Below are 24,734 nucleotides of genomic sequence, written 5' to 3' on the forward strand. Positions count from 1 at the left end.
TTGCTCCTAGATGTGGTAAGGACCTGGTGGTATTAGTCATACTCATAACACTGTATGTATAACATTATATTGATACAATGTCACTCAGAAAATTGTTGTCTAGAGAAATATAATTTTATCATGGTCTTTACATTTTGTTCTAAAATATTTTATCTATTAAATTTAATAAAATAAAAATAGTAATTATATTCTTTTTGTTAAGACCTGCAATGATCCTTTAGGTGGAACAAAGGGGTCCTGATGCCTTAGTCTTTTGTCTGCTGCTGATATGACATCATTATCAGGGAAATTTCTCTTTTAAAATTGAATCTGAGTATGAATGAATATGAATTTCCTCATATGAATTTTAAACCTGACTGACAGTGATGTCCACCCCTCCACCCCGTCCTTATCTTTAAAACATTCTGCAACCTGGGTACATCTAAATGTACACAGGCTGTTGTTCCATAAAATTAATAAGCTAAGTCTTCAAACTTTTTTTTTTCATCTGAAATAATGCTTATCACAGAAAAAAAACCCATTATTTCACAGGTGACACTAGTCTGTTTCCTTGATATTTTCTTTTAAGAGACATTCAAGTAATATGAACATTCAAGTACATGAACAGACATTCAAGTACATGAACAGACATGGAAATAAGCTAGAAGTTGTATCATTTTTATGTACAAACTAACTACATTAATCATGCCTAATGTACAAGGCAAACCCCAAAGTTTATACTATTATAAACTCTTTACTTTGGGCAAATAATATAATAACAAATCGCATTATTGCTAACAAGGTAATACTCCGTTTTAAAAACAAAATCAGCCAGCATTTCTTAACTAACTCTAAAAATGGTTACTAAACCCTTTTTATAGAAAAATAACTTAGATCTAAGTGTGAATGTACTTTATCAAAACAAAAAGTCATGTATTTGGATCCAAACAATGGGTGTCTAAATTGAGACTTTCATAAGTATCTCTTTCAGTTAATGTGATTATATAGCCAATATGAGAACTGAATACCTAAAAGAGCATATTATGTCAAACTGCAAAGAGTTGAGATGGGTGTGTGAAAGGCTCAGGAGGGTAATTAAGAGAAAAGAATCTTCAGTTAAATGTAATGTGTTTGGGGCTATTTTCGAAATCAATGTGAGTTACCATCATGGATAAAGGGTAGAGCAATTCTAGATGTAGAACTGGAATCAAATAATCAGTGTATAATATGATGGGAACAACAACAACAACAACAAAACACAAAGGAAGAGAAGAAATGATAATTTGAGAAAATCTGGGAACCTAAATTACTATATATTTTATAGATACCAATCAAATTTACCTAAAAGAAACAAACGGGCCTAAACAAGTACATTCTCCACTCAGCAGTATAGTGAAATAGGTCTAATCTTTTTGGGCATATCTCAAAGTACTAAAATTTTAATGTAAAGCAATGCAAGTATCCTTATAACTGATGCTTTCCATAGTCATGCATGTTAAAAAAGAAAACTTGAAATAAAAATGTTTTCTTAACATGTTTTATAGTACGTATTTACTTATATCAGATTAGAATAGAAAGTATAATAGTCATGTATTAATAACTACACTTCATTAAGAGTGTAATTAAAAACAAATGTCTTAGCTGCAGAACATCTTAGAACAGCTTAAATACTTCAAAAATATGAAGGGGATAACATCCTAATTATATAAAAGAAGTCAGGTGAGTTGATAACTAATTTAACTGATAAACAACTCAGAACAAAGCTTCAGAAATGCTTGATGAGGCAAGTAAGGCTGACAGACTTACTCTGAAGCTGAGGCTGCTGGAAGGAAAGGGGCTGTCCGAACACAAATGGACTGTGGACTAGGGAAGAGGGAGGTTTTGCAGCTTGATCAAGATGGAAGGAGCTGGGAGATTGGGCCGTGACTGAATGGAATTCAATATGGCACTCAGTTGGTCACCTGCAGGGGGCAAAACAGTCAAAACTACAACTTGTTATTCATTAACATCCCAAATGGCAAAGTAAATGGTGCTTTATGACATGTAGATAAATCACACACTAAATAAAACTATGCCAACTGAAAAGGTGTGGAAGTTGGTGATAATTATCCTTAAATTAGGGATCAAATTTTGCATGCTAGTTCTTTTTTTAATAGAAGCATTCCACCAAATCCTATATAGCAACACTCTTACAAAAAGAAATCCATTTAAGTTCACATGTAATATTTTCCATGATGTATGGGAGAATAAAGAATCTATAAATCTATGATAAGTTGCCTTGATATTATATATACATAAAAGATCTAAGTACTGTAAGTAATGTCTTTTCACTGGTGTCCAACAATGACTAATACCATCCTGCCTCATCTGTAGTATATTTCATGCCGAAAACAAGCATAGTATGATGATCTGTTTTTAAAATGTAGGACGGAAGGGACAAAGTATGTAACTCAGCAATGTAACAGTTTTATATCTATAAATCAATACTTCAAATTCTATTTTTTTAATTCTATTTTTTAAATGTTTTTCTATAAGACAAAAATAAGTATGAACTACCTAATTTGAATAATGCATCAAATATGAATTCTGACATTTTTCCTTATAATTAAATACAAAGGATGTTAATAGAAAATATTTTCAAGATATGACATAAGAAAATAATATAATTAAATAACCTTATTTGTGAGAAGTATGTTAAATAGTTTAGATGATGAAGAAGAGGGGAAAAGCCCCATATTTAGATTAGTTGATGTGAACTAGAAAATAATCTTTTAATTTTCCAAATATAAATGTTTCATAAATGAAAATTTCGACTAAAGTAGCAACAAGTGACAGATTTATGGAAAGAACTGTGTACACAAGCTACACATCTTTATTTTTTAATAAATAAATACTACTATTTACAGGAAGGATTTTGTAGATTATAAAAAGTTTTATAAAATATTAAGAAAAACACTACAAACCATTTCTTGATCTCAGTACAAACAGCTAAAGAAAATGAGAGGCTCTGTTAAAGATAATAAATATTTAACAAATTTACATTTCTAATGTTTCTTTGTTTCATTTGAATATTTAAAAAGTCTAGTAAATGCATGCCATTTTTGAACAATGTTCACAAAATAATTTTTAAAAGAAATATTTTAATTTCTATTTAATAACAAAGGTTCTCAGCAACACTTGTGTCTCTTAAAAATTGTTTTAATAAATTATATTTTGAAGACTGACAAATGAATTACAATTTGAAGACTGATTTATCATGATAGCCACAGTATAATGACTGAGACATTTATTTTTTAAATTTTTTCAAAGGGTAAACTTTTAAAAAATTTGTTCTTATTAGTTATACATGACAGCAGAATGTATTTTGACAAATTACACATATATGGATTGAGACATTTTAAAGGCTGAAAGCATAAATATGAATTAAACTGGGCTTTAAAACAATTATAGAAGCACAGTAACAATGAGTAAACACTAAAATTTTAATTTAAGAGTTGATAACAGTAGAGAGAAAGGTACACAAAGAAAACACTGCCAACCATTTACCCTACTTAAGTATGAAGATCTGGCTTAAGTTAACAGAAAGCAAAGCTACTAAAGTGAGCAAGCAGATAGTACCCAAGCCTACTGGACAGACTGAAACAAGAGTCGAAAAGAAATCTTGTGGCCAAGTTTTCTTCCTAAAATACTTTGTAGAAAATAATTAAGATACCTAATAGAAAGTTATTTTATTTTACATTAATTCTCTCTTACATCTTGATATAATTTTGTATTTCCTATTTCATTTTTTCAGTTGCTTTGTGAATCATGTATGATCATACTGTATTTCTTGAAATCAAGTCCTGCAAAGTACTTTAAATGAACTTTTAAAGTAAAATTATTTCAATTATATGGGTTATCTTCTCTTTTACCCATCTCCCAATTTTATGTTACCTGGTGAGAATATGGTAGATTTTGAAGGCCTCAGGAGTAGGTACGTAGGAAAAAACTAGAATGTGTCTGAATATATCAAATTTGAAAGTAATTTTGGATAAATTTCAGGTATAAATTATTCCAAAATTATTGTTTAAACTATGATACTGGTCTCTTCAATTAATGCATCCAAAACAGTTGTATATATTTTACATTCAAATGGCTTAGGGTTATTGTTTTTCATTTTGTCACTTTTTGGTTTTATTATACAGACCAAACTCAATCATTACATTTCATATATAAACTCAATCATTACATATCATATATTTTTAAATTAATAAGATAACCACATCAAACATTCAAAACCACACATATCTAATAAGGCTCATGTATTATGACTTAAGAGTAATATTTCTGATTTTAAATTTATCATTTAAGAAAGTTTTTTTGTTGCTCATTATAATTACTCTCAATAATAGGTGCATGGAAAAGCTTAATTTATATAGATGTGGTGACAAATAATCTTTAGTTTATAAACTCAAAATATGTGCCTTTAAAACAAATAAATAAGCAAGAACTCCCTTAAACTTTACCTAAAATTCATAAAATAATACTATGAAAAATAATACCTTTGTAAAAATTTTGAGTGTTAGACTCATAGGAATAAATTCTAATTTAATAAAGATTTGTGGGTGCACAGGATAAAATAAATGGTAAAAAGTAACCAAAAAAAAAGGCCTTTGAAATTAGATTAAATAAAAGACTCACTTTCAGACGCCTACCTTTATTATTTCCGAGTCCATAATCAAATCCCTGGGCACTGCAACTTGCCCCTTTATTAAAAGCTTGCACTGAGAAAGGGCTTGGAGGAGGAGTTTGAGAATTTTGATCCAGAAGAACTTGTTCTACAATAAAAGCCACAGCTATAACATTAATTTCTTATGTGCAATTCCCTATTCATATAACAAAGAGAGAAAATTATAAGAAAGATTTTATGAAGATTAAATTTAAAAATAACTTCACATTTAGATTTGGTAAGTCTAAATTTCTATCAGGTCAGCCTAATACTGGCAAAACACATAATTAAGTATTTGCTTTCATTTATCAAATACACAGTGAAATTTATAAAAGAAATGCATGTTCTTAAGGAGACAATTTACTTTCACTGTGGTGGGAACCATCATAGAATGTATACTAACATTTCTGCAGTCAAGTTTTATAAATTTCAATATTTATATAAGGGTATTTCACAAAACAAAAGTGAATACCTTATAAACTAGAAATCAAATAATTTTGTATATTAGTACTCAAAAAAGTCTTCAAAATGTCTAAGAATCCAGCACCAAAATATTTTAAATCATGAATGTGAAAATTATAATTTAAGTTTTAAGTTATATTTACTTATTATAGAAATATATTTTCCCTAAGTGAAAGGAGGATCAAGAAAGCTACATAATTAGTCTACTATAACATCCTAAAGTCAACAAATGTGTCAGAATTCTTAATTTAAGAAGGAAATGGCAAGTATTTTATTGTTTACAAATGACAAAATGGAACCTATAAAATAGTTTAGTCCATTTCCTATGAATAATCAAGTGGCTATAAGATCCTGAATAACTAATATGTTAAAAAAGTAATATTGATATCAGTTAAAGAAGGGCAAAATAAAATCTGTGAAACAAAAGGTAATAGAGAGAAATAAGGAATTTATTTCATTGGCAATATTCTTCAGTATAACATTTCAGCAGTGGAATGTTTTTCTTTTTCTTTTTCTTGTGTGTGTGTGTGTGTGTGTGTGTGTGTGTGTGTTTCACAGAAACAGTAATCTAATTGGAAAAGACAGTAATTTTCTCTACCTTCAAACCTTAGCTTAGTGTAACTAAGCGTAATGGTCTTGCACCCACAGTGAAGTCTGTTTTTATCACAGCAGTATGTTTGCTTACAAACTTTTTCTATTGATATTAAAGGTTAATAAGGAATTTTCACAACAAGGAATGCATTTGTTTTACTCTCATTTCTTCATAAAATAAGCATGGTGTCCAATCCTCTCCTTTCTCTATTAAAACCGTTACATATTAATACCAATAAGTAGATTATCTGATACCCCATCAACTAATCCTAGTGATTTTTTAAGTTGCTAACATCGTATCACTTCTTTTCTTATCACCCCATGTTTTGTACTAGAATATTAAGACTTACATTATGACCAAGTACAAGTGTGTGCATTTATCCATTTAGATACATACCAAAAGAGTAAAAGATGATTAACTGATAACACAGAAAAATTTCTGTTAGGGTGCAATGTGTACCTCACCAGAAATGATACTGAATTTAAAAAGCATTCTATCTTAGAAGAATCTTCTACCCTTTAAGTTTATGAGAACCAATTTCCTAAGTTATACTTGTTCCTTAGCATGAAGGGCATTTTATATTTTAAACTCTAAGCATACCATCTCCTAGTTTTATTACTATTTTATTATTTAGTCTTAATATCAAGTTTATGAGGTCATGACTTAGAAAGTTATTCTGTAAGTGAGAAAACTAAGGTACAGAGATACTGGGTTAACTAACTAAGGTCACAAACTAAAAAGTTGTTGAGCTAGAATAAGTACCCTGGTAGAACCATTTTCAGAGTCCACTCCTACACATTATGCAACACTGCCAGTTAAACCATTCTGAATATTCCTTATGATTGTTTAAAAATTTATAAACTTGTAATAAAAACAAAGTAATATATGGTAGGTACATAGAAAATTAGGTTATTTTGTAAAAGTCTGCTTTAACCCAGAGGCATTTTCTTTTTCTCTTTTTTAAAAATGTATTTTTAACTGTCAATGGATCTTTATTTGTATATATGTAGTGCTGAGAACTGAACCCAGTGCCTCACACGTGCTAAGCAAGTGCTCTACCACTAAGCCACAAACCCAGCCCCTCCTTTTTTCTTTTCTTTTTCTTGGTGGGTGATTGAACCCATAGGTTCTTAGCCACTGAGCTACAATCTCAACCCTTTTTTATTTTTTATTTTGAGAACAGGGTCTCTAAGTTGCTTAGGACCTCACTAAATTGCTGAGGCTGGCTTTGAACTTGTGATCCTTATGCCCCAGCCTCCCAAGCCACTGGGATATAGGTGTGCACCACTGTGCCTGGCACATTTTCTTTTTCTATATAAAGTGATGAATAGTTTTATCATCTCAGAACATTATTTTACAATCACATCATCTCTGACTAAAAAACATTTATTTGGTTAAAAAAAAAGAAGGAATTAGGTTTTTAAATGATGTTCAATGCGTGGTATGGTATAATGAGTGTAGAACTTAAAATATGAATGGTGATTCTGGGTCAAGGCTTACATCTGCCATGTAACCAGATGTATAATCACAGGAAAGTAATTTTAAATTCTGTGAGCTTTACTTTCCTTACCTATAAGTTGAGGATTATGTGACCTACTCAAAGGCTTGTGATATGGAAAAAGGGAGATAATATATGTAAATGTACTTTGACATCCATGCAAATGTCAAAACTTTATTGAATCTATTTATATTTATGTCTATATTACCTCTGGATAATCAGTATTATAAGCATCTTAAGTTGTGGATAAAGAAGTATGCATTCTTATTACCTAAACTTATCCTATGAATTTAGGATGTTTTGCTTAGATATTTATTTTAATATTATAACTATTATTTTTATAATTCAACCTACATCTATGAAACTTTTTAAGCAACTAGTTAGCGTCACAACTGTTTAAGAACTAGGAATACAAAGATAAAAACCTTGTACCTGTCCACAAAGGACTCACAATCTGGGCATGAAGAAATAAAAATTAACTTCATTATGACATCATCAATTCTATTCTAGTGGTACATACAGTTGTTTAGAGACACAGAGGGAATTTTTAACACTGTAAAGATCAGTTAAAGCTTCTTATGGGTAAAGGCACTATCTGAACTGTGAAGAATTAATTTTTGCCACCAGGAGAATAGACGGACAAAAAGGAAAATCTTACTGGGATCATTGTTGAAAAAATAAAGCTGAAAGTTGAAAGTCTAACAGCAAAATAGGAAACTCCTATGCATTTATTCAATGCTCCATTCCTGAAATAAATTCAATTGAATGAAGTTGCCTGGGAGAAGTACTGTGACAGGTGGTTTGAAAACTGCACTTCTATGTAGAAAGGGTAAAATGTCCAGACATGGACTTACACAGAATTCATACTAAATGAAATAAAGCACATATATATAAATATGGATTCATATATTTCCAATTTTCTTCTTTCATGGACATTCATTAAGTAACGTATTTAACAATTTTAATAGCTGAAAGATTTTTAAGCCTCTAGTTTTGCTTTTACTTAAAAAAACACACAAAAGTCTCTTTAAGACAAAGAAATACAATAAACATTAAACATATGTATTTCAAAGGGTAATCAAAATAATCACAAATTTAAGCCAACTTGCCATCTTCATGCCGGAGGTACTGGTTTCCGCCTCTGTCTCTAGCTAAGGACCATGCCTCTCCTTCATCACTCTCACAGAACTCTACCATGCTGTTCTTATCCAGTTGCACCCATGTACCTTCAGAATTGGTTACCTGGTACATAACAAAAAGCATGATTGATTGGCTTGATTCTTTCAGGTAACTCAGGTTGAAAACCAGTAAAAAGCTTAATTGTTCCAATACATTTCTACCAAGAAATCAGTTTCTGAAATTAAGACCACAGCCTGAGGTAAGACAGAAATCAATAAAAAGTTCTTAAATGACTGTTTATTGAAGACTTTGGTTAAAATAACATTTTTCAAAGTGCAAAGATAATACCTAAGTAATTGTGTTACCCAAAACATGACTTTTCGCATCTAAATGTCCTTAACACAACATACTTGATATTATTTAGGTGATAGTACCATAGTGCAAGTTGAAAATGACCCTGATACTGAGAAATAGCATGACACACTACATCTTCAAGCTTATTGGCTGAGGCAAATGCCACAGTGGACTAAAGAATATTTTATTTGCTCAGGACTTCAGTGAGACCTATGAATGGGAACAAAGAAATGAATTTTTTTGTATATGATCACTTCTCCGTACTGATTCACATAAAATATAAGTTCTGATAATCCATAATGATACATTTGCAATAATGAAAAGATATTTGCAAATATCACATTTATATAAACAATACAAACCAGTTATTTTCATAAGATAATTATGAGAATTATTAGAAAAGAAGCAAAGAAAAATTATGTTAGTATTTCCAATACAAGTAAAATCAAGAACATTAACATTTAAAAACCCAGAATGGAAATGGAAACCTTTGGGAAAAAGAGATGCTTGGTTTGTATTACATTGAAATGAGTATCTTAGAAGTCAGGAAGCTACAAGAATCCATACCTCTCCCACTGCTTTGACTTTGTTTCCCAGAACTAACATTCCAATTGGGATACCTCTAAGGTTAGGGCAGCTTCTGATGTTGTGACCTGAAGGTCCCGTCTTCACTACCTTGTACATGCCTGGCCCTCCTCGCAAGAAAGGCGTATCTTGTTCTTGCATTGTTGCTTCCTGTGGGCAGCAGGTGTTTATGTCTTTGAAAAAGTCATCAGTATTAGTTTTAGGTTCCTGAAAAGTTGAATAAAAAAAAAAAAGTGAACAAATAAAATCTATTATCACTTTGATATCCTCTTAATAGCTTCATAGCAAGCTTACAATTCCACCAATTAAGAAAGAGAATATCTAGAAATAACTGAAGTATTAGTCAATACCACTATTAAAGAATCTTTCAATTAACTTGAAAAGAAGAAATATGGGAGAGCAACTGAATCTTTGGCTTTTCCCACCATATTTAAGACATACAGTACTGTAGTTCTTAATTTTCCTCTTATCTTTTAATGCAACATTCAAAAGAAGGAGAAGTCAAAATAATTTACTATGCAAACCACACTGAATAGTTCTGAATTCTTATTACAACTTAGTATGTTGTCTGGTATGGGCAAAAAAGTCCAAATATTCATTTCTTCCCACTTTATAATAATTATTTATAAACTGAGAAAATGATATGAAGACTCTGGAGACATCTAATAAACAGATAACAATAAAAAATATATATACAAATATAGGCCACATTTTAATATTTGCTAGTTAAAAATGAAATAAGTTTATAGGATTTGAGCAACTTACACTTTCTTAACGTACTATATATGAAATGTCTTTCTAGATTTGTTAGATCATTACTATGAAGTGATATGTTAATGCTAGATAATAGAAAACAATTGTATTTTTTTCTGGAAAGATTAAGTTACATTTTAAGTAAATAAAACAAATTTATATTTATGAAGAGTCAATTCTAAGATCAAAGAAACAAACTTGTTCTACATTTTCTGTTGAATCTGAATGCTGTGATGAATTGTTTCCTGTAACATAATAAACAGAAATATTAACCTTGATATTTCCAATTCTTCTCGCCTAAATGTAAATTAAAATGCCCCGCTGGGATTTCTTCCATTGCCATTTTCCTTTGAAATTGCACTTTTAAATAGAGTAAAATGGGCTCTAAGAATTATAGTCAAATAGAGTAAAAGATAAACATAATGGAACATTCATAAAAATTAGTTTAAAATTAATATTTAATGTTATAAATATTTTTAAACAAACATTATACATGATAAGATTTTACTGAATAGTTCTATCCTTATAAGTAAGTTTTATAATAGCAAATATGTACATGTGTATATACATAGAACTTTAAAACTAAAATTCTGAGGCTAAAAAATAAATAGATTCAAAAATTCTTATATACTTCTTAGTTCAATTTATGGTTAGTCAGGGAAAAATTTAAACCTAATATTAACCTTCACTAAATACTTTATAAATCCCATTTTGATGACAAAAAATCATAATTTTTTACTTCTATGTATATGTACTATGGATAATTTCCAAATGTACAAATGTACACCATATGTACAAATACTCTTTAGTTTACAAATGGTCAATTTAATGGAAATGGGAATTTTTAATTCCTTATAAAGCAGACCAGATTTACAACTAAAATAAGTTTAAAAATGTGCATTTTATATAGCCCTCCTTGTACATTTGTATACATTACTATATTAATACACTACTATATTACACACTACTATATTAATACAAAGAGAACAATAAAATTACAATTGAGTTTAAGATATAAACCTTGAAATAGTGCTACCATATCCACAAGGTTTTTGGTAAACATTTAAAACTTTATATTTGTGAATTATCAGTTTCAGTAAAAACAATGCAATTTCATAGGTAGAAGAGGCAAGTTTTCAACGTATTTACAACTGATTTTTAAAAATTATATGACATAAAAGCAAATATGAATAGATTCAGCAAAAAAAAGTTTCCCTGGTATTTAATGATATTCTTAGAGCATTTAATTACTTATAACAGTAATTCCAACTTCTGATCATTCAGCGTAACACAGGGAGATAAATGATGGCAAAACAAATAATTGTGAACTAGTTACTTAGAGGCAATATATGATAACATTTACTATAATAGTTAATATTTTATCAAATACTTAATGCAGCTACTTAAATAAATATAAAACAAAGCTAATTCGTCTTTTTCTATCAAACAGCATAAAAAATAGCTAATAAACATGAAATCATATAACTCTGCATGTCTTTCTCCAGCAATTCTAAAATCACATTTTATTCAATACAGAAATGTGACATTCAGGCACTAAGATAAAGAACTGATGAATGTCAATATTAATTTTCCCCTTCTAATTCCCTTCAGGTTCTCAGATGAATATTCAAAAGGGCAATGTGAAAGGGTAGTCAGCAAAAAAACGGAAGAACCATAAGGTCATGGCACTACCAGCTAAATAAATTCTGTAAAAGTTAAACTTGGAGGTAACTGTTGGTGAAGTTAGTCATGAAACTAAACATAGGGACTCTGAAGTCACATCAAAGTGTCACTTCTACTAAGAATACATCTGTTGATGAAAAGGGGGGAAACTCAATTGTAGCTCTTCATACAGATCTTTTTAATTTTTTTGTTAGCAATTTTTATTAATCCTAAGCAAAACCTTCAAATATACAATGAAAAATTTGTTGTACATGCTGAAATACCTGAATAATGTATGATTGTTCCTTACAGTTAACTCACCTGGGGAAAAAAAGCTTTGGAAGTCCATGAAAATACGTCCAAATCCCTGACTCCTTGGCTAGCATTAAAGATATTCTGAGCAACAAAGTTTAAGAAAGAAAAATATCAACAAAGAAAGGGAACAGAAGATCATCTACAGAAGATGTGTCACAGTAACAACATTTTTCTGTATTCTAGCACCAATACTGAGATATTATTTTCCTAAAGGGAAACTGAAGCCACCTGAGTAAACCACACACCAAGAAAATTATGAAAAATAAGTTGTTGTCAAAAAGCTCTCCATGGATATAGTGTGTCATGCCATTTAATAAAATTAAGAGTCAGACATTGTTTATAAAGTTTGAGACAGTCAATGCAAGAAGAAAACCCTAACACTCCTTAAATGAGGATATTATTATGAATAATAACGAGGGCATATGGTGTTATGTGAACTAATTATCTTTTTTTTTTTTTTGGTACTGAATTGATTCCAGAGGCACTTTACCACTGAACACATTACCAGTCCTTTCACTTTTGAGACAGGATCTCAAGACAGGCCTTGAACTTGTGATCCTCTTGCCTCAGTTTCCTGAGTTGCTGAATTACAGGTGTGTGTCACCATGCCTGGCTTATCACTTTTTAAGTGCAAAAAAATAAGGAAAAGAGAAAAGTAAAACCAAACAAAAACCTAAGTAATTTTTCAATTTTTATTCCTTCTATAAACTGAAAAAAATGTTTTAGAAATGTTTTTGAAAGTTATTTGTTGAGAAAAGCATGAAGAAAGATACAGTCTGAATTGTTTATCAAAAAAAAAACAGGTCTATTTTTCTTCAACTCGAAGTTCAAGAAATGCACAGAACACTCAGTATATGTCTATGTTGAGCTCCAAAAAATTTTGTTAAACAATCAATTCACTTAACACAATTCCAGAAAAATCAGTATTTTCACAATGACTACTTAAATGATACACATTTTACATAGATATATTACACTATCAACCTATATTTACCTGATCTGAAACTAAATTCTTTTTAGTGATAACAACTGAACAATTTTATGTTTATGTAATTACTGTGATAAATGGTTATTGTGGACCAAAACCAAGGATGTTCAAAATGTTAATAAATACAATCATCATCATCTAAGATTTTGATGCAAAAGAAACACCATAAATCTCAATCGACTCTAAGTCATTTTAGAAAATAAGAATATATTTATTACTCCTTAGTTCTTTATTTTCCTCAAGTATATATATATATATGTGTGTGTGTGTGTGTGTGGGTGTGTGTGTATGGACAGATATATAACCATGAACATACATATATACAAAATAAGAAATATACATCTAAAACACACAAAAAATGAATTTCTAGTAATATGCCTACAAATAAATGTAAAACAAAACTGAAACAGATACCAAACCCCCTATCCCAATTTAAAATTGGATAGAGAATAGGGTCCTCTCTTTAAGTAAAGTGGAAACATTGCAAAGCATACTAAAAAACTTATTTTTTTCTTTTGGGGAAAATGATAATCTTGTAGGTTCATCCATGCACATAAAAATTTGTGAAGCATTTGCTCAAAGGTTTTTATTCCACACAGAGAATAGTGGTCAGACCTTTTGACATAAAACAATACTGAGAATTTTTTGTAGCATTTTCAACTTTTTAGCATAAGTTATTCTATTATTAAAAGCAACATGAAAAGCAATTGTTAAAAACAATGCACATGAATTTAGCAAGAAAGAAGCAATATGGTGGCCTGGGGTTGTGACTCAGAGGTAGAATGCTTGCCTCACATGTGTGAGGCACTCACACATGTACCTCATATAAATAAATGAATAAAATAAACAACTAAAAATTTTTTTAAAAAAGAAGCAATGTGATGGCTGACGGTATTTAACGTTTATACCTGTATTTTTTTTTTTCTTTTTCTTTTTTTTTTTTGGTACTAGGAATGCTTAATCAATGAGCTATATCCCCAGCCATTTTTAATATTTTATGTAGAGACAGGGTCTCTCTAAGTTCCCAAAACTGGCTTTGAACTCTCAATTCTCCCACCTCAACCACCCAAGTCTCTGGGATTACATGTGCGCCCAACCTGTCTCTAATTTCTGTATGCAAATTTAACTGTTTTCTGAATTGATGAATGTAGAATGATACTTGAAAGTGATTAATACTTGTATTAAACTGCCAATAAAATCGATTTTATGTTAGTTATATGTGAATTCAAATTTGATACTTTTTTGCTTTAATATCTGCAGTTGTACAAAATTCTTAGTCCATACTAGATTATAATCAAATTAAATTGCATTTATCAAGTATCAAAAATTTGCCAAATAGAAAGCTGGAGGTTAAAAAAATAAAATATATTAATAGCTTGCTTTTGAAAATTTAGGTATATTTTAGTCTACTTATATGAACACTCATGCAAATATTAATCTCTCCAAAATCTTGAATTTTTCAGTACTAAACTGTATGAGTTAGATTTCAAGTTGCATAATTTCATAGAGCAATATGGGCCACATATATGTATTTATATACACAAAATAATTAGTCATTTTATTCTCAAATTCTATTTTAAAGGTAGAAAAGTTCTGTCAAGAAAATTAGAAAATGAAAGCATACTAGAAACCCAAGTAAATTAACAATATCGGATTGAACTCCAAGCTGTTAGTTTTTCAAGGCAGAGAAGACACCAACAAGTGAATAATTATCATAGCGAAAATGCACCAAACACGCCAAATAAAATTCTTTCATTGTGCTAGATAAACACAGAGTTAAAAAACTGCCAACTTTAAAGCAAAACAGACAAAATAACTCATGAAATTGAAGCATAGCATGTACACAAACTATTACAACATTATGTTAGCCACCTCAACCTCATTTTTTTTGTGGGGGGAGGGAGTACTGAGAATTGAACCCAGGGACAGATTTAACGCAGGGACACTAAACCACTGAGTCACAACCCCAACCCTTTATTATATTTTATTTAGAGACAGGATCTCGATAACTTGCTTAGGGTCTTGCTAAGTTGCTGTAGCTGGCTTTGTACTCATGATCCTCCTGCCTCAGCCTCCAGAGCTAATGGGATTACAGGCATGTACCACCACACCTGGCCTCATTCTGTTTGAGAAACTTAATCATTAAAGAATGAAATAAAGCAGTTTATAACCATCTAAGGATAGCACATTTAAAACATTATATGAATTAAAGACAATGTTATTAATATTAAAAAAGGCTATGTATACACATATACACAAACCTATTAACAACACAAAACCAGGAAATCTGGAGTGTGGTTAAAGTAGTACTGTCTGGTATTATTAGGTATTTCAAAAGAATGAAATTGGCTATAAAATAAATGTTTGCCACTTTTACTAATTCTTGGTGATGCTATAATACAAACCACAAAATGATATTTTCCCTTCATTTCTATTCTAAATTGTTAGTGGCCCAAATTTCAGATATCAGTTTTCTTTTCTTTTCTTTCTTTCTCCTTCTCTTTCTCCCTCTCTTTTCTTTCTCTCTCTCTCCCTCTCTCTCTTTTTCCTCTTTCTTTCATACCAGGGATTGAACTGGGAGGCACTTAACCACTGAGCCTAATCCTCAACCCTCCGCTCCCCTGGCTTTTTTTTTTTTTTTAATTTTGAGACAGGATCTTGTTAAATTGCTTAGAGACTCACTAATTTGCTGAGGCTAGTTTTGAACTTGTGATCCTCCTGCCTCAACCTCCAGTCACTGGGATTACAGGCATGTGCCACCATGCCCAGTTCATCATCTTTCTACAAGTGAATACCCATGAATCTAAACAGAAAGTGATTTATATAAATACACGGAGATGATCAGAGACCCAAGTTGCTTCTGTAAGACCCTAACTTTGCTATGTACATATATGAAAATACCACAGTGAATCTCACCATCATGTACATCCACAAGGCACTAATTAAAAAAGAACTATAAATAGTAGAAAGATGAGTAGAGAAGAGGGAAGGGAACAGTGGGTAGGAGGAGGAGATAGCAAGGGGAAGTACCAGGGACTAAATTAGAACAAATTATATTCCTTACTTTTATCATTATGTCAAAATGAATCCTAATGTTATGTATAACTAAAAAGAACCAACAAAAAACAAATAAATAAAAATAAGATAACAGTATTTAAAGTAAACTAAATTCCTAATTAAATGAGCACCTGATTCCTACTAATATGAAATACTCTCTATGGTATGCCAACTGTTACATACATAATTAGGCAAGATAAAAAAAAATTCAGATAATATGGAAATTATAAATAAATCTTATAACATTTCTAAAGGTGGAACCCCAGCTTTCTTTGATATGAACTTTTTTCTACTCAATTCCCCTCACAATGTTGAAAGATTTCACTTCTGATGAAGTACCTAAGGTTTTAAATCACTGATATCTCCAATCACAGAAGTAAATATGTTTTCCAAAAAATTAAGCTCTTGATTTTAGGTAGTCAAATATTTCCCATGTCATATGGATAACTTATTCTCTTTTTTAACTTATATTTTCCAAGATGTATGAAACCTCTACTAGCTCACATTTTGTAGGTTTCAAATTATTAGAATTTTAATTTAAAAAAAAAATGGACATTCCCCAGGTATGCTTTCTCAGATGGACTCATTTACCTTCAATATGTCCTAGTATTCAGCTCCATTTAATCATTAAAATCACAAGCATTTATATTATTTAATTTGGCAGTTCTAGCCAAAATTATGATTTTTATAGCTATATATCTTATCCTTTTAAAGCTATATTTATCCTAATCTCTTCACTAGATAAAGGTATTTCAAACATAAAACCATGAGCTTTGGAATAAATTCAACTGGGTTCCAATACCAGTTCTATTCCTTTCAACTTGGAATCTTAGGTTACTAATTAACTTTCCTCATTGGAAAAGTGAGAATAATATCCTAAACAACACAGGGTCATACTGAGAATTAAATGAGACAGTCAAGGTAAAAAGCATGTGTTAAGAACTACTTTAAGCAGCAAGACCATACCGAATGAAAAGAACTCAAACTAGATATCAACAAATGTTGAAAAGACTTTATCAGTAAAGTTAATATTTAAACACTTTGGAAAAAATCAAACATGAGGAAAAAGGAATGTTTTATTACTCTTACCCCAAAAGAGGTTAAAAATAGAAACAAAAAGTACATAAATACAAATGGGCTGAACTAAATACAATGAGTTGCTAGAGAAAGATAAGCCTTTTCTACTTCTACAGACTAAGTGCTACCAGGGATGGGAGAGGGAAACCCAATTTCCCCATTATTGATCTGCTTTCCACTACCAATCTTTTGCTTCATCCATATCCATTATTCATTGATTTCCAAACATAACATGTCTTCTTTGAACATTTGATTCTGTCTAGACATTTCTTCATTTTTTTTCCTGGCAGTTTTTCTTCAAGTGCACCTCAAATGTAACCTTCTAAGTTAAGCTATCCCACAACTTATTACAATAAGACTGTATTATTTAAATATAGGATATCTACTATATTATATAGTAAGTACCCCCAAACCATCTTACTTATTTTAAATCCCTCCCCTCTGCCTCCCCATCCAATACCAACACTTCAGTTAGTATTGGCATACATAAAGAACTTAGCAAATACTTATTGAATGAGCAATTAACCAATTCAAGACTATAGTATTATGGAAATTTCAACAAATAAAAACAACTAGAAAAATATTAGAAAAAAATTAAGCAAAAGCATTCTAGATAAATGAAATAACTAAGATGTAAAATTGAAAAGTATGTTCTAAAAAGAAAAGTACTAAAAGATAATTAATAGTCCACAAAGGATTTACATTTTTATCTAATTAGCTCTACTCTTCCCACTGACTTAAAAATTTTTGAAAATACCTAGTCATAATATAAATGTTCAATGTTATTTAATCTCTGAACTAGAACATTACTGAAGTTCTAAAACAGTGAAAAGTCACATTTGAAGTAAGGTAGATGCTAATATTTCTAAGTAAAGTAATGGTGTTTAAATAGGACTACTGCTATGTAAAAATTTAGCTAAAGTATATGTCTACAATGGAAACAAAGGTTCTAAAATACAATAAAATAAAGTAACAAAAATAACTTTAAAACTTAATCTAATTAGCAATGCATTAAATGAAGCCAACATAGTTTTCTCCTTGGTGAACACAGACATAGGCACTTAGAACAATTTAAAAGCAAACGAAAGGTTGAAAACTAACATAAAGAGAGTGAACCCCTCTAAGGTACAGGTAGAGAATGGAGGTGGGGGAGGCAAAATGAGACTTTTCAGGTAAACTATAACATTTTATCTTTAAAATATGATGGAAAAGGAAAATGTACAATTGCTTCTGGGGAGAACTGTGTGGGGAAGGGTAAGACCACAGAGGAAGGAGAATTATCCCACTGGTTCCTTTCCTAGGTACACAACTGTCTAGATATATTTTTTAATTAATAAATTTTATCCAAATGTATTAGGAAAAAGAACAACCTAAATTGGTTATTTATGGTAACTTTGTTTTTAAATAGTTCATTAAATATTCAGTTACTGTTCAAATTTCCAGCCCCTACCTCTACACCCCTCTATAGTTTGTTTGAATTAGGATCCAAATAAAGTATACTCATGGATGTGAATATAAAATTGTTTTAACTAGAAAATGTTCAAAGAAGTGTAAAATCGCTGAAGGCAACTTTCAGTACTTCTGCATCTTTTAATTTAGTGGCATTAGTTCCTGATTATTTGTAATATTTTTCTATTGATAGAGTATTATAATTATCAATGATGATCATAGCTGATTTACTTACAAAGGAACTGAAGTGAGAAGACAGAATAGAGGGAAGTGTTTTTCTAGCAGTCAATGTATTGAGATACAAAGAAACAGTTAACAAAATGCAATTATTTAGCTGCATTATTTCCTTGATGGGATGAGATGGAATCATGATTCCTTTTGTGCTCATGTCAAAAAACCTTGGAAAACTAAACCTGGTGCTACTTTTGCCAAGCCTCTGACTGGGCAGGCTCTCATCTAATGCCTGCACTGAATTAACTTTATAACAGATCCATCTGGGGATCTGTTATGCCAGTTAATTTTGTCATACTGTATCCCCTGTCATCTTTGATCACTACCCAAGATTTATCTTAATTTCTTAAGTTATCTACCTGTTCACTCATTTTATAGCAAAACTTCTGTGTCTCCCTGATCCAAAATCAAATGATTCCTATTCTTCCCATGACTCTATTGAAGGGGACCTTACTCAATGGTAATTTGCTTTCATCTTTAATCTTGTAGTACATAGTGCTGCCATCATTGATGTATCTTCATGTCTACACAAATGATCTTCTAACTATCTAGCCTTTTATCTGTAGACAGGCAATTCAGTGACTTTCACTTGCACTGCATTTCAGCTAGCCTCTCACAGTAACCTAATGGAACTTTCATCTATTAAATTTCTCAATCTATGAATTCAAAGTCAAATCTACTTTATCATAGAAACTGCCTATATCTTTCCAGCTTTTTAACTACAGTGTACCTATGATATTTTTAAAGAATTTTATGAGGTCCTCCAAGTTCTGGGACCCTCCATTTGTCCTTTCACAATCTAAATTAGGCTGAATTCCAGTTCCACAGTTGGTTATCTTAATTGCTCTTTCATCAGTATCAGCAATCCCTTTTAGTCCCTATTTTTCAATCATAGCATCCCAAAATATTCCAACCAATACTATAATCTGTTTATTTTAGACTCCTTTAACTCTGGACATTTAGGATTACGGGAGAGGGGAAGGAGTGTCTAGATTGGGTCTATACAGTAGTTTCAAAGAACTCCTAGTGGCCCAATAATTCTTTACTTGTTTTTGGTCAAATAACCCTCTACTGTCTCTCAAACAGTACTTCAGATCTTCACTGCCCTTTTAAATCCACTTAACTCATTCTTAACTGATGGTTTTCCTTTTTTTATTAAAAAATTGTGGTGTTCCTCAACCTATCCCCTTCCTCCCTCCCATTCCCATAAATATCCCATCCTTCTTTACAGAAATAAACTTTCCAAGTGTGCCCTTAATTCTATCTCTTCCTTTTTTCAGTGTTCTAATCTACAACTTTAAATTCTGCCTGTACTACTAGTGTCTTTGGTTTTAACTTTAAAGGATCTCAAAAAAGGTACCTGAAAAATCTCAGCATTCTTAATGATATCAGACACCCTGAGCTATTTACATTAAAACCCAACTCATGCAATTCCTCAACACAAAGAAAAGCTAGAACATACAAAAAGACACTTTGTCATTTTATTTTCTTTAATATTCTGCATCTAGATCTTTCAAATATGTCAGTGATGACCTCCTCATTCACATTCCAGTGAAAATCATCAACAGGTTTATAGAATATAGCTCTTTCCATTTAGCTTCCTCTTTTACCTATTATCGTTCTTTTCTCCCTGACTTTAAGGAGACTGTATATTATAAATTGTGTCTTGGATAAGCTTTAAAAGTATCAAATGATAGAATAGTCCAAAATGAAATCACGGGCTCTAGAACTTCAACACAGCACTTCCTGCTCTCCCTTTCTACATTTGTTATTCTCTTGCTTTATCTGTGTGGATATTTGCCTCTTTCAATGGTATCTCCCTAAATTAGCAAACAAAGGAATTCAGAAGAAAATCTTGAAGAAGAATAGGTAGGAAAGATAATATAATCTAGTAAAATGCTTTAGTAGGAACTTAAGAAAATTTTCTTTAAAAAATAACCCAAGTCTAAATTGGCCAAATTTAAAAAATCTGTTATAGTTATCTCATTTAATATACCCTTTTCATTATCCTGAGGATAATCTGGTTATAATAATAGAAAATGGTTATAATTATTTAAGGCCAACATTTTAATCACAGATGATATAGAATTATTATTTATTTTCTAGAGTCATTCATCTTTTTCAGAGGGTCAAAATTGTTTTCACTTTCACTGTAGATGCAAACCTAAGGAAAATTTAATATGATTTATTTGCTTGTAATTTAATGTGTAATTATATATTCATTAGCTTAACCTCAGTAAAGCAACAGGTCAACATTCCAAACTTTTTCTATCAAATGCCTAAATATTTTTCTTTCCACAGTGCTATTATTATAAAATATGTATAAAAGAACATAAAGTTCCATTATTTTCTTACACAAAGAAGCATCCTATAAAACCAATGCTTTGAAAAACATTATTATGGGCCATCAAGGAGAGAAACAATACAATATATGGAATGGCTTGATATTAGAAGCTAATACTGATTTTGAAGAAATTCAACTGTTCAAATACTAAGGTATTTGTTTAAAAAATTAAATTTTGCCAAGTCTAAATCAGCAGTAGCTTAATAATGGTAATGAAAAGAAAGAAAAATCATACTTTCTGAATAAATTTTAAAGAGTGTGGGTTACTACTACTATATATCATGACAGAGGGATCTTATAACCACTCTTTCTAACCACCTATTGCATTTATCAAAGAGGTTCAATGAATTTGAATGAAGGTGAGGATTTAGCTTCAAATAAAATACTATACATTACAAGTGTGTAAATCCATCTTATATTAACATAATAGTATTGTAAGCCAAAGAAGAAAAGATTCAGTTAGACATAACACAAAGAAATAACCGCAAAATGCCAACATAACATACAATATGCAAACATTTATACCTGTTTGTGAATGTATGGTAATCCTAAATTCTTAAATTCTTATGAATTCCAAATAAGAAAGGAAAGAAAAAATGCAACCATTCTCATTCTTTACCTCTCTGAAAGAAATTCAATAAGCCTATTTTAAATTTACTACCTCCTGTTGATGATGGATCAAAATAATCATTAAGGGCCTTGACCTTGCCAAATTTTACTTTCATTAGACAAAAGCCCTGAAGAATTGAAGCACTTCTAAAGTCAAAGTTACTTAATTGTGGGTTACCTCAGAACTGAAAAGCCTTAATTAAAGAAATCCTGTAAAGAGGACAGACTATACCTATGATGCTTTTTAAAACCACCTTTTACTTACGTCAACAGGGACCAGTAGGCTCTTGCCAAGATGTTGATTAAATGAGAGGCACCAGGCTTCAGTGTAACCATTCATGTTAGGAACATACTTCTTAATTGTCTCATCATTCAGCCTCAGCCACACACCATCATCATTGTGGATCTAAGGGAAAGAAGCAACAGAAACAAGCCATGCCCTCCTGTCACTCCTATGAGGATAGCAAGGACTGAAAGACTGCAAAGCCAGCACAAAGAGGTAGAAAACAGATTAGGCATCCAGTTTTCATAGACAGTAAGTTTTAAAGATTCTCTAAGGAAAAATGCAGCAAGGAATGCCACAGTAGTATAATCCACAGTGGGAGACTGAAAAAACAATTTCACTTAGAAGTAAAAACTAAAGGAAATCACATTTAAGATAAATAACTTAAACAGTAAAATCAGATGTTTTCCCAAAGAACACAAGTCTTCCTTCTCCTAATTTAGAATTACTAATCAGAAGTTACTCGGTTGTATTACTAGAAAACGTAATATGCTACCAAACAACATTAAAGTAATACAAGGAATGTGTTTTTTTTTTTTTTTTCAGGGTGGAGGACCAAACTTAGGAACTTGAGCGTGCTAGGCAAGTGCTCTGCCACTGAGCTAAATCCCCAACCCCACAGGAATATGTTTAAAAAGTATTTTAAAAAAATTAATGAAAACAACTACACCCATTTTTACTGAGTATGTACACAGGTTCTGACTAGTATGTCTAATTGAGCTATTTTTATGTTCAAAATACAAATCTAACTATGTTTCTACTGATAAAAGAAAACAAATTGAATGTTTGAATCTTGATGGATACATCCTGCAAAACAATTTTCAAAAGATTCCCACACTGCTTAAAACATATTTTAACAGAAAACTTTGTAGACTTACTATTGTGCAAACAATGCAAAAATTTGTCCAATATTTATTACCAAGAGTTTCTTTATGAATTACCTCATCAATGAAAGTGATAGTTCCATTGACTTTCACTATGCCTATCTGTTCACTCTGAAGGGAAGGATGGCTCCGGATGCGGAGCCCAGCACTGTCCTTGGCCACAAATTTTCGAACCTGAGAAAAGCAAACATACACAGTGAGAGAGGAAAAATTAAAAAAAAAATTTTTTAAAATATGGAACAGAGATTTCATAAGTAGTAAGAGATAAAATTAAACAGATTTAAAAGTACTATAATTTTGAGAAAATTTCCAAAATTATTTGCAGCTGTTTTACCTCTTCAAATAACAGATTACTTATAAAATGATAAAAATGGAATTTTATTATTATTTTAATTTATGCCTAGAAAAACTTGAGAATAATTAATATATATTTAGAATTTTCTTTCTAAATTTTGAAGACATATGACAAAAAGGTTAAAAGATACCTTTTAGAAAGGTATTATATAAAATGTTTCCTTTCTAACAAGTAGTTTACCAAAATTCCTACATGTACTCTTTGGATGTTAGGAAATTAATTGTTCTTTTAAAGGAACAAGATATTTAACCTTGCAAACTTTACATTTCAGTAGACTTCTTGTTAAATGTAAACTTTCAATAACAAAGTACACAAAAATTACTATATCATTATATAAAGAAACCCAAAGTATAGGTTTTATAATTTGAAATGATTGAAATTACCATGTGCCATTCTCCAAATATATTTGGGATATTTAGAATTTAAATGCTAAAGTCAATCAGTAGAATATTAGCTACTTCATGGCCATTTTGAAGTACCAAGGAAATACTTTAAAAACCTGTGCCCTATTCAGGTCAGACTTCATCTACCCTAACCTTATTTGGTTGAGGTTCAGCCTTTGGCTTGACCAACTGAGTTCCCGGTGGAATCATCCCTTTTGGTGGATCTTTTACTTTTACTTCGAGGCCAGCATCTATTAAAAAAAAAAAAAAAAAGGAAAGCAACTATAACATTTGACAAAAAACAAGAAGGAGGATCTTTAAACTCAACTGTATAAACACTCACAAGCCATTTCAAACAACTAAAACAAACATCTCAATCTGTCCTTTTTCAGGTGACTGACTGATGATTAACAAGCTAAAGAAGAGAAATATTGAAAAATGGCCTAGAGATTCCAAAGTGACAAGATACAAAGTTTTCCTCTGGACTTCAAGTAAAAATGGGGTTTCCACTGTTTAACTTGAACATATAAAATGATACTGAAAATTCAGAATAGCAATAAAAATAAACTTTGTGTGATTAAATATTATCTGACAGCAGCACACATTACCTATACCAGATCTTCTCTTGCTGATAGGCAGTACAGTATGCCTGACAACATGACAGCAGGTGGACTGCATAATACAGCATGATAGTTAATAAAAGTTCAGTTCTCCCTCTAGACTGCTTAGATACTCCAACATCTGCCACTAATTGTATGACTCTCAGTGCCCAATGTTACCATCTCTGAAATGGAAATGGTAATAGCACCTACTCACTGAGCTGTTATGAGAATTAAATGATGTAGAATATATAAGGCATGTGAGGAACAATGTACATATATTAAATACCTAAAAAATGTTAGCTATTATTATCATCATTCTAATCAATTATAATCTGTCCTTTCTATCACTGAGCAAGGTCTTAGTCTGTTGACGTTTAGGAGTAAGCTGAGTGGAAAAGAAAATGGATACTCTAGACAGGTGTGGTAGCACACACTTGTAATCCCA

The 24,734-nt window shown here is 30.9% G+C and overlaps 1 protein-coding gene across 1 annotated transcript in view; it reads right to left on the minus strand.

The window, feature by feature from the left end:
* Window positions 1–24,734, minus strand: part of Mycbp2 (MYC binding protein 2) — a 269,456-nt gene that overhangs the window by 61,007 nt on the left and 183,715 nt on the right. Inside the window, 6 exon segments of the mRNA XM_047552904.1 lie at window positions 4,674–4,796; window positions 8,349–8,481; window positions 9,280–9,504; window positions 22,048–22,188; window positions 23,007–23,123; window positions 23,841–23,938. Coding sequence (XP_047408860.1) covers window positions 4,674–4,796; window positions 8,349–8,481; window positions 9,280–9,504; window positions 22,048–22,188; window positions 23,007–23,123; window positions 23,841–23,938 — 837 coding nt within the window.

Source organism: Sciurus carolinensis, chromosome 5 (assembly GCF_902686445.1).
Source record: "Sciurus carolinensis chromosome 5, mSciCar1.2, whole genome shotgun sequence".
In the NCBI taxonomy this organism is placed as follows: Eukaryota; Metazoa; Chordata; class Mammalia; order Rodentia; family Sciuridae; genus Sciurus; species Sciurus carolinensis.